At 40.7% G+C, this 18,273-nt stretch overlaps 2 protein-coding genes across 2 annotated transcripts in view; one reads left to right on the top strand and one right to left on the bottom strand.

Moving 5' to 3' along the window:
- Positions 1-2,893: 2,893 nt before the first annotated feature.
- LOC119410176 (C-C chemokine receptor type 1-like) lies at positions 2,894-3,784 on the top strand. Its single transcript, XM_037677087.1, has one exon. It carries the CDS (start codon positions 2,909-2,911, stop codon positions 3,782-3,784), a length of 876 nt encoding a protein of 291 aa, XP_037533015.1. The 5' UTR covers positions 2,894-2,908.
- An 11,957-nt stretch (positions 3,785-15,741) lies between these two features.
- triob (trio Rho guanine nucleotide exchange factor b) overlaps positions 15,742-18,273 on the bottom strand; it is a 94,902-nt gene continuing 92,370 nt past the window's right edge. The window contains exons 58-59 of the mRNA XM_037676403.1: positions 18,028-18,214; positions 15,742-16,732 (exon numbers count right to left, since the gene is read on the bottom strand). Coding sequence (XP_037532331.1) covers positions 16,335-16,732; positions 18,028-18,214 — 585 coding nt within the window. The 3' untranslated portion in view covers positions 15,742-16,334. The remainder of the gene's footprint in view (positions 16,733-18,027; positions 18,215-18,273) is intronic.

Genomic DNA, 18,273 nt, shown 5'->3' with positions numbered 1-18,273 from the left:
AAATAATCTGTACACAAGAAAAAATTTGTATACAAGAAACAAAACCACAATGAGTGCAAATACATCAAATGATGAAGAAAAATGTAGAATTTTAAATATAGATATCCTGATGCATGCTCAATAATCCAGGTAGAAAAATCTAATAAAAGTTAAATCTGGTCCTCTGGACGTTCAAAAACAAACAAAAACAAAAGTGTAGAAACAATTCTTCTTTCATCCAAAACACTTCTTCAGTCTGAGGTGCTGTATTCAGCTCAGTCTTATAGAAATAGCTGAATACAGCACCTCAGACTGAAGTCTTTCGAATGAATGAAGAAACATTTCTAATTTTGTTTGTTTGTTTGTTTTGTTTTTTGAATGTCCAGAGGACCAGACTTAACTTTTTTAGATTTAAATATAAATGTTTTTGTAGAATCTGGTTCATCAGATTTAATTCAGTTCAGTTTATTTATATAGCGCCAAGTCACAACAGAAGTCGTGTCAGGGCACTGAACAGAAATATTCATATATAAAAATAATAATTTAATAGTATTTATCTGAGGAGCAGACTGCTTTTACTAACTCATCGCAGAACTCTCATTAGCAGGACTTGGATTCTGGACACGCCTCCAGAATCGGTCCTAAAGTGCAGGTGTAAATCCAGGCTGAGCTGAGCCAGGCTGAGTAGGGGTGTGCAGGGCTGAGCAGAGTTGGGGCTGATTAGGGGCAGTGCAAAAGGGGCATAAGTGGTTCTATGAGCCAATATTAAAGGAAACAACACTTTCAACCAGTAAATCATCTGCAAAGTATCTTTGCTTGCATTAAAGCTCCTTAGCTTAAACAGAAGGTGGAGCTGCTGTCTGGCTTTTTTGTAAATATAGTCAGTGTTGGGATGAAAGGTCAACTTGTACTTTGTTGTCCGTCTCAGCAAAAAAAAAAAAAAAAAGAAACCATCCAGATGACCTGACTGAACATTGCTGGATTTTCACCTGGATTATTGAGCATGAACTTTGAACCACTTGGGCATGACTGCCTCTGAGGAGTCGATGAGGAAGAGGGCGAGCCCCAGAAACCATCTTATCACCAGCAAAACTGTTTTTTTGTCGGAATCAGAGATTCTTTATTGTCATTCGCACCTCATGTGGTACATGTGGTGGAATGAAATTATGTACACAGGGTCCCAGTTACATCCAACAATAAAATGCATTAGTGCGCTGCTTGTGGGACTCAGTTTGTGGGTCCTCGGAAGTCCTTTGGACGAAGGATGAAACATTTCCGCAAATAAAGAAACCATCCAGATGACCTAACTGAACATTGTTGGATTTTTACCTAGATTAATTCATTCAACCTTTATTTATACAGGTTAATCCCATTGAGCCCTGGGGGCTCATTTACAAGAGAGGCCTGATTTTAACAAAGGGTGTTTTCACATCAGACCTGTTTAGGCATTTTTCAGCTTTTTGAAATTTCCAGTATTTAAATTAAAAAAACTAAATCCGTATAATATACATTTATTGAACTGTGCAGGAATGAACACTAACTGGCCTTGAAGCTGAACTTTATCTGAGATAAAACTTGAAGATTGTGTTACCCTTATTTTTATTTTATTTTTACACTGAGCTGCATTAGTTTGTTTTGACTGCATCAAACGGTGCTTTAATCACAAAATACCCTCTGCACTATATAACCTTACGTAGTGACAAAGCAGGTCACACCAACTAAAGATTAGATTATTTACATTTACTGGAACCTTTAGACATTTAAATTACCAACTAGCAATCCCTCAAGCAACATTTAATCTATTAAGCAAAGATTTTCAATTTAATAAATGAAGGTTGATGGCTGAATCGATAAATGAACATGCCTAAATATCAACAACGAAATGTTCATTCCGAGCGTGTTGATGATTACATTTCTTGTTTTATTTTATAAGCTCATTTTGTATTATTGTAACTTTACAGTATTGTGCTATTAGAAAAAAACAGTTTCTGAAAGGTGAGTAATTAAGCTTTTCAACCAATATTATTTATGGTAATTTCTCTCCTGTGACACCTCCCCACCCCCACCACCATCCCTCCTCCCAAACAGACACAACATGAACAAAACCCAGTCAGCTCTTGTCAAATGGGGGACATTTAGGTGTCCCGCCCCTCCTCATGTGGGACAGTGGGGAAAATCTGGGAGTGTCTCGCTCAAATTGGTTCTGTTGGCAGGTATGCACCATATTAAGTCCTGATGCTAACGTTACGTGTATTAGCTCACACTAACATACAAGATGAGTAATTTCTGCAATCTCCTCTTTGTCAACGCACTCTGATTCAAATTAAAGGGCTGAACGTCAAATAATGTCCAAAATTAACATTCAAACTGAATGGAGCTTGCACAGCAGCAACCTGTCAACATCATTTAACTTCACCTTACCTTATTTACATTTATGCATAGCAGCAAAAATAAAATGGCAATGTCTATGTGTCATTTAAAAAAAACAAAAAAAAACTAAACAGCCTGCAGTATTTTTACGATCTCATTTTTATAGCTGAAGTAATTCTTGATTAAATAAGATCTATTGTTCCAACGAGTTGGAGATCCTTATAACAACAAACTGATCCAAAGAGCCATAGTTTATCATAAAATAAAGGTTTAATTTACTGCACTTCTGTTTTAGTGGATGGTAATATGTAGTTGAAAATAACTTTTTAATCATATTATTCATATTTTTCTTACCAGCTTACCAACTACGATGGACATCAACATCACTGAGGACTACTCAGACTTCTACTACCTTTTACCTGAGAACTCCAGCCCATGTGTGTACCTGAAACTCGAGGCCCATTTCATCCCACCCCTCTTTGCTATTTTCTTCGTCCTGGGCCTCATTGGGAACTCCCTGGTGATCTGGGTCATCACCTGTGGAGTCCGGCTCCGCACCATGACCGATGTGTGCCTGTTCAACCTGGCCCTCGTTGACCTGCTCTTGGTGTGCACCCTGCCCTTCCTGGCCCACCAGGCCAGAGACAGCTGGGTGTTTGGAGATGGTATGTGCAAGGTGGTCCTGGGTATTTATTACATTGTCTTTTACTGTGGGATCTTCTTCATCTGTCTGATGAGCTTGGACCGTTACATGGCTATAGTTCACTCCGTTTATGCCCTGAGGGCACGGACACGATCCTTTGGCATGATGGCGGCTGCAATCACATGGGTGATCGGATTTATAGCTTCCTTTCCTGACCTGATCTTCCTCCAACAGCAAACTGCTCTGGATGGCTCTCTGTTGTGCTCACCTGACTTTCCCAAACAGGAAGGAAACTATTCCAGTTACCACACCTGGATAATCTTTGGCATCTACAAAATGAACATTCTGGGTCTGTTCCTGCCACTGTTCATTATGGGTTTCTGCTACTTCCAGATCATCCGACGGCTGATGTCCAGCCAATCAGCCAAGAAGCCGGCCATCCGTTTGGTCTTCCTCGTGGTGGCCGTCTTCTTTTGCTGCTGGGTTCCTTACAATGTCTCAGCGTTCTTCAAAGCTCTGGAGCTTCTGGGGCTCTACACGGAGTGCAGCAGCAGCAAAGATATCCGGTTGTCCTTACAGGTCACAGAGGCCATCGCCTATTCCCACAGCTGCCTCAACCCCATCCTGTACGTGTTTGTGGGGGAGAAGTTCAGGAGGCAGCTGCTGAGGCTCATAAACAGAGCTCCATGTCGTCTGTGTCAAGTCATCAAGTTATACGTACCTTCGGAAAGATTTGCTACTTCGGTGTATTCACAGACCACCAGCGTAGATGAGAGAAACACCAGCGTGTAATCTGGGACTACGAAGGAAGCACATTGGTGTATTACTATTTACACCAGAACATTTGTGAACAGTTTTTATACGCCTGTCGAAAGGAAAACGTATCAAGTCTTTGTTTGTAAACAGTTTCACAAATCAAGGTCAAAGTTCAAACAAGGTCTTTGCTTGTCTGGACCATTGCTACAGATTACTGTAGAATAATTTGGTGATAGGTGATAATGTGTCATATGGGGTGTAAATTACAGTTTATCTGTGGTTAATCTGGAAATTGGGGATGCTATTGTTTCAGATCACAAACCCATTTCATTCAAAACCTCTGTTATTCATGAGTCTAAATCCCCCGCTCCAGCCAAGAGTTGTCAGATATTTAACTCTTCAACCGCTGCTCTTTTTTTCCTCTGCATTCCTTACTGATGCTGCTTCAGTCCCTGAAACCTCTGCCTGTATTAGTACGCAGGAGCTGCTCAGTAGGCATGATGCGAACTGTTCTAAGATTTTAGACCTTGTGGCCCCGCTAAAAATCAGACAACCAAAGCGTGCACCACAGCCCTGGTTGAACGTGACTACTCGAGCAGCCAAACGTCTATGCAGGAGAGCTGAACGCAAGTGGAAAAAGGACAAATTAAAGGTTTCTTTTATTATGTTAAAAACGTGTTTGAAAGATTATCAGAGCATCGTTAAATCTGAAAAGAACAAATACTTCTCCCAAATCATTGCTTCAAACAGTCATAATCCCCATGTTCTTTTTAATACCGTAAATTCCATTTTAAACGTGCCTCGGTCTGCCAGCATGGAGGCCTCTGTTGACATCTGCAACGCCTTTACCACATACTTTGCTGATAAGGTAGAGTTGATTAGGTCATCCGTCCCCCAGTCCACAACTGATCCCTCTGTCTTTGTCCATTGCTCAGCTGTCTTCAAACAGTTTGAACCCATTTCACTCCCATTTCTAAACAAAGTCGTTGGTCAGATGAAACCCTCCGGTTCCCCCGCTGACCCCATTCCTGAGTCGTTTTTCAAACAAGTTCTATCCCCGATTGGACCCTCTGTTCTTACTATTGTAAATAGTAGTATTGTGACAAGTGTGGCAGCACGGTGGCGCAACTGGTAGAGCTGCTGCCTCTCAGCGAGCAGGTCCTTGGTTCAAACCCCGGTCCAGGGGCCTTTCTGGGTGGAGTTTGCATGTTCTCTCCGTGCATGCGTGGGTTTTCTCCGGGTACTCCGGTTTCCTCCCACAGTCCAAAAACATGCATGTTAGGCTGATTGGTAACTCTAAATTGTCCCTAGGTGTGAGTGAGAGAGTGAATGTTTGTTTGTCTCGTTTGTCTCTATGTGGCCCTGTGATGGACTTGCGACCCGTCCAGGGTGTACCCCGCCCCTCGCACAGTGATTGCTGGACATGGGCACCAGCGACCCCCGTGACCCAAAATGGAATAAGCGGGTAAAGAAAATGGATGGATGGATGGGTGACAAGTGTGGTTCCTGATGTCTTCAAACATGCAGTAGTTCATCCGTTAATTAAGAAACCTGGACTTGACCCTTCGACTTGCTCAAATTTCAGACCAATCTCAAAACTTCCCTTCCTGTCCAAAATCCCGGAGAAAATAGTTTTCATTCAATTAAACAAGTTTTTGAATGAGAACAGAATCTTCAAGATTTTTCAATCTGGTTTTAAGCAACTCCACAGCACTGAAACAGCATTAGTAAGTGTTTGTAACAACATAATGATATCAAACAATTCTGGTCAATTTGTGGTACTTGTGCTCCTGGACCTTACTGCTGCTTTTGATACTGTTGACCACAGTATCCTTATATCGCATCTGGAACAGTGGGTTGGGATCACAGGTGCTGCATTAGAATGGTTCCGCTCATACCGGAGTGGCAGGAGTTTCTGTGTCAAGGTTGGTAATAATGTATCCACCTCATTACCTCTTTCTTGCGGGGTCCCACAGGGTTCGATTCTTGGACCCCTTCTGTTCTCACTTTATTTGCTCCCACTGGGGTCCATCCTGAGGAAACATGGTCTTTCATTCCATTGCTATGCTGATGACTGCCAGATCTACCTGCCTGTGAAACCAGCAAGTGTTTGCTCCATGCACCCTCTGTTAAAATGTCTGGACGACATTAAGGCCTAGATGGCTTCAAATTTCTTAAGTTTTAACACTGAGAAGACTGAAGTCATTGTCTTTAGCCCTAGCTCCACTGCCGCCACTGATCATGTCAACCTGGACTCTCTTCAGCCATATCTTAAGTAGTCTGGTAAAAATCTCGGGATGGTTTTAGACTCTGACTTCAAGTTTGACAAACAAATCAACTCTGTTCTGCAGAAAAGCTTCTTCCAACTCAGACAGGTAGCTAAGCTCAAGCCAGTATTGTCCAGACCCGACCTTGAGAAACTAGTCCACGCCTTTGTCACGACCTAATTGGACTATTGCAATGCACTGTTTGCTGGGATCAGCCAGGCCTCCATCTCACGTCTTCAGCTCATCCAGTATGCTGCTGCTCGGCTTTTAACCGGAACTCGTAGGTTTGAACATATTACACCAGTTCTGTCCTCCCTTCACAGGCTCCCTGTTCGTACGAGGAAAGTCTTTAAAATTCTTCTGTTGACCTTCAAGTGCCTAAATGGCCTCGCACCCCTTTACCTCTCTAAGCTTCTGGAACCTTACGTTCCCTCTCAGGCCCTGAGATCATCCGATCAGCTGCTTTTGGCTGTTCCAAAAACAAGACTGAAGCTCAGAAGAGATCGGGCTTTTTCAGTCATGGGCCCCAAACTCTGGAACAACCTGCCCCCCAACATCAGGCAGGCCACCTCCATTCCTCACTTCAAATCCCTGCTTAAAACACATCTGTTCTTGCAGGCATTTCACATAGTGTAAATTGATCTAGTGTTTTTTTAATCTGTGACCCTATGTTTTAAATACTTTTTATTAATTCTTCAGTTATTATTATTAGTGTATTGTATATATATATATATATATATTTATATATATATATATATTTTTATTTTTTTTTCTCTTTAATTTTACTCATTGATTGTTGTTGTTGTTGTTGTTAAGCACTTTCGTAACAGGTACTGTTTTAAATGTGCTCTATAAATAAAGTTGACTTGACTTGACAGCATGGTCCTGTTAGCAGCATGGTACTGTTAGCATCATGGTCCTGTTAGCAGCATGGTACTGTTAGCATCATGGTACTGTTAGCATCATGGTCCTGTTAGCAGCATGGTACTGTTAGCAACATGGTACTGTTAGCATCATGGTATTGTTAGCAGCATGGTACTGTTAGCATCATGGTCCTGTTAGCAGCATGGTACTGTTAGCATCATGGTCCTGTTAGCAGCATAGTACTGTTAGCATCATGGTCCTGTTAGCAGCATGGTACTGTTAGCATCATGGTCCTGTTAGCAACATGGTACTGTTAGCATCATGGTACTGTTAGCAGCATGGTACTGTTAGCAGTGTGGTTGTGTTAGCAGTGTGGTTCTGTTAGGGGTGTGGTTTTGTTAGCAACGTTAGCAGGTCTTGTTAGCAGTGCGTTCCTGTTAGCAGCATGATGATAATAATGACCGCGCAACTGTCCTTCCAGACTACTCTCCAGAGCCGTGTCCGGCAGATGGAGAACATCCTAGGTTTCCCCGCAAAACCGAACTGTTCCATAGAGTTTGGTCCGTGCAGGCAGATGGATCATGGAGATGGCTGCCATGATAGGCCGGAGCCTGAGCCTGAGGCTGGAAGGGGTCCGGGAACTGAACCACGATGGCAAGGCAGCGACACACAAAACTCCACTGGGGAACACTGAACCATAAACTTTAAATACATTTTCAGTTTTATACTCAACATAATCTCAACTCCCTATGATATGGCAGTCTATTGATACATATATTGTACACATTATATGCATTTTTATTAGAGAAGTACGTATGTGTTAGTTGTAATTATGAGTGAGAAATTTTTTCCAAATTGAACTTTATTTTGTCTTTTCATATGTAGCTCAGTGTGAAACCGCATCATCACCAACATTTATTGTCATGAACAAACAAGAAGACCATCTACAGTATATCAACTGCGATATTTCATCGATTGACAGCAGATATTTTCCGTGTGTTATCATTAACCACAGGTTTTGCACTTTTTAGGTTGTTCTGCAGCTTGAGGTAGCACATGCAGTCTGCAGCATGAGTTCTGAAATGTGTTCATCAGAAGTTTTGCACGTCACCTCTGCCCTAAACAAAACAACGAGCGGTCTGAAAGAGGAAGCAGAAAACCGAGCTGCCACTTAACCTTTGCAGTCTCTGTAAACATCCAAGCACTTCAAATTATAATTTACGTTGTGATTTTCTAAATTAGACAATGTAAACAGTTCATTAATGAAACTGAGGAATTATTTAATTCAGTCACTTCGTGGGTTGATTGTAAGAGTCATATTAGTTGTGCTTTACTGGCCCATTTTAAAATTATTTCTAGTTTTTAACAAAAGCTGTCTGACTGAAGACTTTAAAAAAAAAATCAAACAGAAGCTACTGTTGTTGACATTTATCCTGATTTGTGAGCAGATGCTTTTACGACTAGACATCATTCACACTCGAATTTAATTAATCCATTTTACAAAAGGAGCATCGAAGCGTTCTGTAAAACCACAGCGTCCCCTTTCCTCTCCCTACGTTTCCTTCCTGCTACTGTCATGAACAAATACAAACACACACTGAATACTCAAAATGCACTTGTCAAAGATGCACACTATAACATATACAGCTATTGTAACAATGGTCTGAGTGAGCAGTTGTGTTAAAGTGACCCTTAAATGTTACTGCAGTCAGCAAAAATATCATTTTATATTTGATAAAAGCATCATGTTTAAGCTTGTTATATTTTTTATTGTATCGTTCCATTTCAAGAGTTATCTTACATGTGTCATATAAACTGTTTTTGAATAAGTGTTTAATTAAAGAAGCATTTTACTATTTTTGTCACTTACTTTTGTTTTTCACAGTAAATCAGGTAAAGGGCAGCACTGATGGCCATTTTGCACCTCTGTGGTCTAATGTGGGGACGCTTCATTCATGCTGGGAGTTTATCGATATTAAAAATCAACAGATAACAGTCAGGAAACAGATTACGTTTCGCTCGTAAAAAATGTTATGTAGAGGTGAACACTGAGCGATGACAATGAGCAGGTTTCAGGAGGGCTGGCAGCTGACTGGAGATTTTTAAAAGGATCTCAAACTATTTGAAACAACAGACCTTCTTTGATCAAATCAGCTCTAAAAACGAGACCGTAAAAATACTCTAGACCATATATGTTAAACTCAAGAGCCACTGGCCAAATCTGGTCCCCCCCAAAATGATAATTTGTAAAATACTGTATCTCTTCTACAAAGTAGTTTTTTCTTTAAAAAAAAAAAAAAAAAAAAGAAAGATAAATACATCATTTAGTACAGACTTCTCTTACCAGCTGGCTAACTTTGAAGCCAGAAAGAAGATTGGATCATTCTGTCATTCCTGATTCTGACAGAGCAACAGAACATCACCAAACTTGTTGATGAACCTGAACCAAGAAAAGATATCGGGTATCTGAGTTAATGAATCAGCTGAAAATAGCATGTGGCTCGGAAAAAGTTTTTAAATTATGGCTCCATTTGGTAACTGAGTTTGACACTCCTAGACTGTTTATTTTGTATATATATTTTTAAAATTAATGACACCCGGACATTTCCATTTTATTTATGCTGCAATGCATTCTGGGTAAGCGATATAGACAGGTTGCTGCGGTGCGAGATCCATTCAGCTTGAATGTGCATTTTGGACATTATCTGACATTTAGCTCTGTAATTTGAAACGGATTGACGGAGAGGAGAATGCAGAAATGACTTAGCTTTCACGTTAGCGCTGGAGCTAATATACATGACATTAACTCCAAGGTCAATTCTAGAATCTGACCTTTAGGGGTGCTTAGCTCCCCAGTGATGACTCAGTGGCCAATGGCGTCAGAAGCATTTGTAAAGTGGGTGGGACACACTGGTGGTGGTGGCAGGGGTCTGAAAATTTTGAACAAAGTACGTGCCGTTTCCTACGTTCTGGTGTATTTTTACGTTTACCTACATAAACACTTGATTCAATAACTTTAGAGAGCACGGCACAAGAAGAAGTAGCGCTAAGCTAGCGGCACGCAATACAGATGCGCTAGCTAAGATGCTACAGACATAGCACCCTGTTTTACTTTGTACATCACACAACCTAATAAACACTTTGTACAACATTAGTTTAGTGTTAACTGATCATAACAAACAAAGAATAAATGTATGTCAAAAGAAGTTACAACATATATCTACATATAAAACAGACTAAACAAAACACAGCTAGCTTTAAGCATTACGTATACAATGTAATTATGACAGAAAAAGGAGGATTTACCTGAAGTTACTTTCCTACAGATGAACATGTGGTACTTCCTGTTTATCACTATTGTATTCAGCTGCTCATGAGGTCGGCCGCAGGGCTTTATCCAACTTTTACATTTTTCCAGACTCCGTTTAGGTTTTGGAAATGTAATAAACTGTATTACATCGTCTAAACTCTCTGGGTAACGCTGTCTGAATTACATGTTCCACACTGACAACGGATGATTTTTCACGAAATAAGCGTTCCTGACCAAGTTGACAGAGGGAAAAGGGGTGGGGCTCCTGCAAAAGTGGGTGGAGCTCCTGCAGGTAAGGGGTGTTTCACTTCGGGACAAATTGATCGCTGATTGGTCAGTTGCTGACAAGCCTACTGGATTGATTGACAGGTGGTGCTGAGAATTCATGTCTCTCGGATCTGACTCAAACCAACAACAACAACAAAAATTACTGGCCTATTTAGCTGTCATAATTGCATATTTATTCCAAATTTATTCAATAATTTGGTGAATCTAAGGTTTGAGAACTGAGTTTCCTTACAAAATCATAATGATGGTTTCCTTATTTTTCCTTAAAAGAGGCTAAAATGGTCACTGCTTAGCTCATAAAGTAATTTAGATGACAAGGAGCATTTGGATTAACAAGCTAACACTAGTCCAAGTCCAGATCAAAGTGCATTGCTGCCATCCTAAAACATTTCATAGCAGTTCATATGAAAGGTCAAAATGTTACAACGTTACAATAGAAACTTAATTTAAATGAGAGATTTCATGTCTAATGTAACAAACACATATGAAACCACAATAAAACATGGCAAGCATCAAAAACAAAAAAGCATTTATGTTCTGACAGATTACATGCTTGGTTTGTGGTCCTCTGGTGGGCCTGGTTCATCTAAAATAAGTTCGTTATCGCCATCTAGTGGAAGTTGTGGTTTACTGCAGCCAAGTACTTTTGTGCTTTCTTTTGTGTTTGTAATACAGTGCATACAATTTTCTTTTTCCAAGAAAACTGACCATATAAAAGTTTGTCAAAGAGTTTCAAGGAAACTGTTGTTTTAGCATATTTCAGTAATTAAAGATGTCTCAGTTTGAAACCAAACTCTGATCAAAGAGTGAGTGCCTGCAGGATTCAATACATGGAAAATTGTCACTTCATCACTTTTATTCTGTCATCATTTCTGCTACCTCATTATTTCAATGAAGTGATATCTTCTCTTATAAAGTTAAACACAAATGAATGTTAGGTGTCACCTCTTACTAGTGATGAATTTAAAGCAGATCAACGTTTAACATAATAATCACATGAAGGGAGAAGTGTGCCACAGCATGCATCACCTTCACACTTCACCGCTCTGCACATGATTGTGATGGTGAGATAACCTGTAGGAGCCGCACACATCTGCCCTCTGTGCTTTCATGCACAAAGGTTGACTTTGCTGTTGCAAAGAATGTCAGAAAGATTTCACACCTGATAAAATACATCTGAGAATGGGGTGCAGTGAGTGAAGCTCAGCAGCTGCTGATTTGTCTGAACATTCATCCATTAACCTTCATCTTCATCATCAACTGTAACATTTAAAGTTCAAGTTGTGGAACCAATTCTGCTCTTTTCTCTGAGTGTCTAATAATAAAAGAGGAGGACGAAGGCGGGGAAAGTGACCTGATGTTCGGAGCATGCACAGCATCTGCAGCAGGAGATAAGATCAGTGACACCCCCTCCTATGTTCCACACCTCAAGCTCTTCAGAACTCTAAATCCACACACTGTCTCATTATGCAGCTCTGTTTTTAAAAAAAAAAGGCTGTTCTAAATTAAAAAAGAAAATCTCACAGTCAGTGTTTGATTCATTGAGATGAAAACTATTTTTTTTATGTCAAAGTTTTAATTTAAGCTCATCCAACGTTGATAAATAACAAAGTGTGGCCATCAGACTTTAGAAAATACGACTCTCAGCTACTACCAAACCATTTTTTTGCATCTGCTATTGGTAAAATTTATTCAGTTATTGTCATTTTTACATTTTTAAGGCCAGTTGGCTTTAATGGCCATGCTGTAAATGTCAAATTTATTTATCAAGCACATTTTAAACAACAATGTTGACCAAAGTTCTTCACAGTGAGGTTAAGAACAAACAGGAGGGAAAAGGTCACACATAAAAACCAACAGGTACAGTAAAAAAGGCTAGCAGACCTGATGGAACAAACTGAACTCAAATTAAAAGACAAAGTAAAAATGATGCAAGGGGCAGGTTGGCCCAGAGTCTGGGGGCTCGATCCTCTCTGCACTTTATTTTAGCCATCGGCTGTTCTGAGATCATCTGGCTGAAAGATCTCCATGATTTTTTAAGGGTTGTAAGTCAAGGCGTTTAGTAAAATAACTAGATGTGAAGCCAATTTAATGTTCAAAGTGAGTAAAATAATCTTTAATCAATACAAAATGAACAGGCAGCCTGTGTAAATCTGCTTAATCTGGGGTGATGAGGTCACATCTTCCACTAAAGACGTGCAGCAGCGTTTTGGACCAGGAACCACAAGTAAACCTGTGGTTTGAGAGCAAAGTGCTCTATTAGGAAAATATAGAACAATAAGATCTCAAAGATAAGATGGAGCTAGGTTGTTGAGAGCTTTGTAGGTTAGAAGTAAGATTTTTGAATTCATGTCTAGATTTGACAGGGAGCCAATGGAGAGAAGCTAAAACTGGAGAGATATGATCTCTCCCACTAACTCCAGTTAAGACTCTGGCAGCAACATTTTGGATTAAATGAAGATGTTTTAAAGAAGTATTTGGAAACCCAGATAATAAACCATTGCAATAGTCCAGTCTAGACGTGACAAATGCATGGACCAGTTTTTCTGCATCATTTTTAGATAAGATGTTTCTAATTTTAGTGATATTATTACACAGGTGGAAGAAGGTGGTTCTAGTAACGTTTTTAATGTGGGGATTAAAAGACATGTCCTGATCAAAATAACAGCAAGAGTTTTAACAAGAGCTGGAGGACAGATTAATGTCATCTAAGGAGGATGCAAGACTGAAAAATGTATTCCTAAGATGCTCAGGTCCAAAACCTAAAACCTCAGTCTTGTCTGTGTTCAAAATCAGAAAATTTAGGGTCATCCAGGTTTTTCTGTCTTTAAGACACGATTGTAGTCTAAATATTTTGGAAGAATGTAATATTTAGTTTGGGCAATTAGATGTAATGGATCAAAACTTGTTCTAACAACCGAGGTTATTTATTTCTCAAATTTAAAAGAACTGTCTAAAAACACTCCAAGGTTCCTGACAGTGGAGGAACGATGAGGAGCAAGAGGGCCAAGGATATCAATTAACATATTGACAGTGATTTCCAAATTAAATAGCTTCAGTATTATTTTCATTCTTAGCCAGACGGTTCAGAGTGAACCAGTCTTTGACATCATGGAGACAGCTGGACGGAGGCTGCAGCGGAGCAGAGATGTTCAATTTAAAAGGGAAGTATATTTGGATGTCATCAGCGTAGCAATGAACCCAAAGGCAGCATGTATAAAAAGAACATAACTTGTCCCAAAATGGACCCCTGAGGTACACCACAACAAATAAGTGCAGAGGAAGAGTATTCCCTCATGGAAACAGAAAAAAGATCTGTCAGATAAATAAGTTGTGAACCACGGTATTCATGTCTTGATAAGACTGTGATTGACTGAATTAAAGGCAGGAGTCAAATCTAAAGAGGTTAAAAGATCTTTATAAACTCTTAAAAGTGACGTCTCAGAGTTATGACGAGATTTAAAACTAGTCTGCAACTCTTCACGAATTTCACGAGGATCTAAAATGGTCAAAAGTTGATTAAAACCATATTTTTCTAAAATAATTGGACCTCAAAGGTAATTTAAATATTGGCCTACAGACAGAAAAGAACATTATTTTGAATTGGATTGGCTCCAGATGTTAATCAGTTGTAGATCTACAATTCAAAGATGTTTCTGAAAGTTTTATTAAAGTTTCCTCAGTGGTTCATGAGATATTTTGCTAACACAGAAGCAAAACCATTCCTGTCCACTTTATGTCAGCAGGCGGTGATGAATCAGTTTAAACAAATCGATTGTTGTCTGCGTTCATTTCTCAGTGTTTCCCCTCCAGCAGCTGGCGGATAGAAGGACGCTCTGAATGAACGGCACAAAGTTTCAGGACATTTTCATACGTGCGTGTAAAAAGAAAAAATAAACTTTTCAGCGGCAGCAGCTGCTTGTTCCTTGAACATTTATTGGCAAAATAACAGGACAAAGTAACTTATTTACAACACGTAAACACGATCTTCTGTACAGAGAAATGTACATGCAAAAGTAAAAATGAGTCATAGAGTCGGGTGCGGACATTCAGGATGACGTCGCTGCAGCCGGTCGTGGGTGTTCTGAAAACACAGGGCGCAGATGGCCCTCGGACCCTCTCTGTACAGCTTTATTACATCCCACGTGAACCGGGTTTCCCCTCAGGTCCTTCCAGGAACGGGTTTTTGACAAAATCTGGTCAGAAGAATCTTTGAGAAACCCAGAGCTGGAGAAAAAAGTGACAGACTATACAAACCAACAAAATGTGAACTGACGGGAAACAACATTTTTCTTTTTGCTTCCACCACCCTTTAAGGTTTATTCCACTCATGTGGCCCTTCAAAATAAAATACAGGTTTCTTCAATCTTTTAAGTCAACAATCGACTCATCTGAACTGACACGCCCTGACGCCGATGGACTTTTACCAGATATGATTTAGTCCCCACCAACAAACCTTTCTTTGTATTGCTTGGTGAAGATGTCAATAAATTATGTCAAATTAAATTAAACGAGGGGGGGGGAAAAAAACACCAGGAACACCAGCATCTACCTACAGAAGCCAAACAAAGTCACACAGGAAACCACTTTGTGCACAGCCTGAAATGAAAAATCCGTTTTCAGCAAGAAACCACCAAACAATGAGCGCTTTACCACGGTAAAAATAAATTAACACTTCTGTAAACATTTCGGTTTGCCACCACTTGACAAGGAAGAAACAAAGAAAATAAAATTACAATAAAAAGGAGTCAACTTTGGTTTTGTTGCAGAAAATGAAAACATAACAAGGAATGAAACAAAAAGATGAAAGTGTCTGTAAATTTATAGATACACGTTTCTATACATCACTCCACAAAACCCTTCATAGTTTTAGTGGTTTTGCAGGTTTTAATACTGAACTTAAGACATAAAGTTAACACAATACAAACACTGATTGCAGTACCAGGTACATACATGCCTTTGTTGAGTTTTTTTTTAAGAATACGGCTACAACACAAGTCTTCATAAATAGTTGCATACATGGGAAAGCTGCAACGTTGCACACGATGCCAAACACGAGTGCATTTCTGTGCTCGGACTCACCGAAGACAAAGACGGTTTTTCTTCAAAAATCCACGAAGCAGGAAAACGTTATTTACATCTAAGGCGGATGCAGCTCAGGATCTGGGAAGCTTTGCCGAATATGCATTTTTATTTAATTTTTTATGTTTTTTCGTGTTATTTGCGCCTCAGTCTGAAGTGATTTAACGGTTCAAACTGAGGCGGCTGATGAAAAACTATTGCACAGGATGTAACTTTAATGTCTCTCTCTGGAAAACCTGGTTTTGGTGGGTCCAGGCAGAACCGCTGCTGATGAGATCTTCACGTCCTTCTCGAGCCTCTATTTAAAAAAAAAAAGTGTTGAATTAAGACGATTCTGTTTCCCTGACTGTACACAGTTTCCTTTACAAAACAAGAAGTAATCTCTCGTTACAAAAATCTTTTTTCTCTTGTTCGACCAAAAGCAGCCTGAATGTTTCCTGTGATGCAGTTTTCTTTATTTAACACTGTCCCAACGAGAAACCTCAGCTGAGTCAAAGTTTGAAATCTCACTCAGATTTCAACGCTTCATTTGTTGTGCAGGCATCGTTTAAATATGCCAAAGTTTTAAATAGGAGGGGTGAGGAGGGGGCAGTGGAAGGGTTTATCTGTCAGTCAGCAGCAGCAGGACTTCTGTGGCTCCATGAAGGAGGAGGGGGTCTTTGTGACGCTGAAGGTCTCAGTAGATTTGATCGCAGCTCTGGAGGGGGTTTCTTTCTTTGTGGGGGAGGAGATGGCGCTAAAGAAGGTTTCAGGGGGTGCTGAACATGGTTCTGGTTCAGGTGTGGTTGAAGAGGCGGCTCTGGAGGAAGGTCTTAACGGTGCCTACAGGCCGAACGTCGTTCTGGTGTTTCCGCCGCTCGATGAAGGAGATGAGCCTGGAGGTGTCCAGATGTGTGCCGTAATGACTCGGATGTAGCAGCCCGTACCCGCCGTCTCGGTTGGGAACGCCCGGCGGCCGGAGCCACGGCTCCTGCAGGCAGGACGCAGCGGGGGGCCGTCGCTCCGGCTCACCCCGGAGCAGCAGGCAGACGAAGTCCCTGGCAGCTGGGCTCACACCCAGGAAGTAGTCCTCGGGGAAGCTGAAGTCCAGGCGGCAAATGTTCAGACACGTCTCCTCCAGGCTTTCATCCAGGAAGGGGGAGGCGCCGCTCAGGAGAACGTAGGTCACCACACCTGCAAACCACCGGGTCACAAACACACAACAACATAAGTCTGATGCCTTTTATTGTTTTATTACAACTTATTAGGATAATCTACAACTAATACAGTAACTGGACAAGTTGTGTGTGTGTGTGTGTGTGTGTGTGTGTGTGTGTGTGTGGGGGGGGGGGGGGTCTGCACCAGGGTTGTTCTCAAAGCCAAGATTCCCAGCATTTCATGAAATCTAAATCCCTTGATTTTTCCTGGAGTAATTCCAGGAGATATTTCCATCACACCAAACACTCAGAACTTAGCATCTTAGGTGGGGTGGGGGGTGGGGGGGCAGAGCCATGTCAGGATGACAGGAAGTAGACCGTGGCCTACAGCAACCATTCCAAAGAATTAATGATATTGTTTAACATCAGAAACTGAAACGCCACCACAGTCAGTCAGTAAGGCACAGGGGCGGTCCTAGACAATGTGGAGCCCTACGAATGATTTTTGGTGGCGCCCCCCTGCACATTTTCTAAATCCTCACTGCCAATTTACAAACACAAGAAACTAAAAATCTTTCTTTTTGATGTTTGTTTTAGAAACCAGGTTGTCCCATTATGATGAATTTAACACAGATAGTGAAAGCCTGAATCACACCTGCCAACATTTGCTGATGGCAGGGAAGGACACCTGTACGCATGTGTCACTGAGCACCTGCTGAGTGAAGCAGTCCTGGGGGGTCCGGGGGCATACATTTGTTTTTTCATGAAGCTTCGGTTGATTCAGCCTTTCAGTCTTTGCTACTTGTTTATGTTTGGTTTTATTAAATGTACCATGTCTGGTTTAACTAACATCAATCAAGGTTTTAATCTTCTGTCTTTTATGGTAAATTAACTTCAGTCTTCAGAGACATGCTGGTGTAGATTACTGATCATCCAGGTGATAATCCAAATCAAAAGCAGCTATATTTTTTTAAATTCTTGAATATGAAGTTTTGATCTTATCTGAGAATCTGATGAGAAGCAAACTGTCTACAGGAAGAACCAAAGAAGTTAAATTACCTTTGATGTAATTTAATTACCTTTGATGTAATTTAGTTACCTTTGATGCAATTTATTCAAACTTGAAATATCATGCAGTCTGGGACTTTAACAGAACTCCTCTAAAAACAAAGAGACCTTTCTGGTAACACCAAAGTTCATGCTCAATAATCCTGGTTCTGGTAACATATTTTAGTGAAATCAGCACTAAATTATCATCTCAAGTAGAATATAGATGCAACATAAATGAATATAAAGCATAACTTGGCGTTATGTAGATGGTTATCTACAGACCTAAGCTCCAGAGGTCAGACATCAGGGAGGCGGGCTGACCCAGGACCAGTTCTGGAGCAGAGAACTCGGGGCTCCCCAGCAGAGGATGGATGTAGGAGGTATGAGGGTTCAGCCGAACTGCGTCGCCGAAGTCTGTCAGCTTGATCACGGGCTGGGAGGAGACGTGTTCCACCACAATGTTCTCAGGCTGCAGGAACATGGGGGGGGGGGGGGGGGGGTGTCAATACAGAGAAAGACCTTCAAGCT

Source organism: Nematolebias whitei, chromosome 5 (genome assembly GCF_014905685.2).
Source record: "Nematolebias whitei isolate Nwh7 chromosome 5, NemWhi1, whole genome shotgun sequence".
NCBI lineage: Eukaryota > Metazoa > Chordata > Actinopteri > Cyprinodontiformes > Rivulidae > Nematolebias > Nematolebias whitei.
This window is presented reverse-complemented; position numbering and strand designations above follow the sequence as displayed.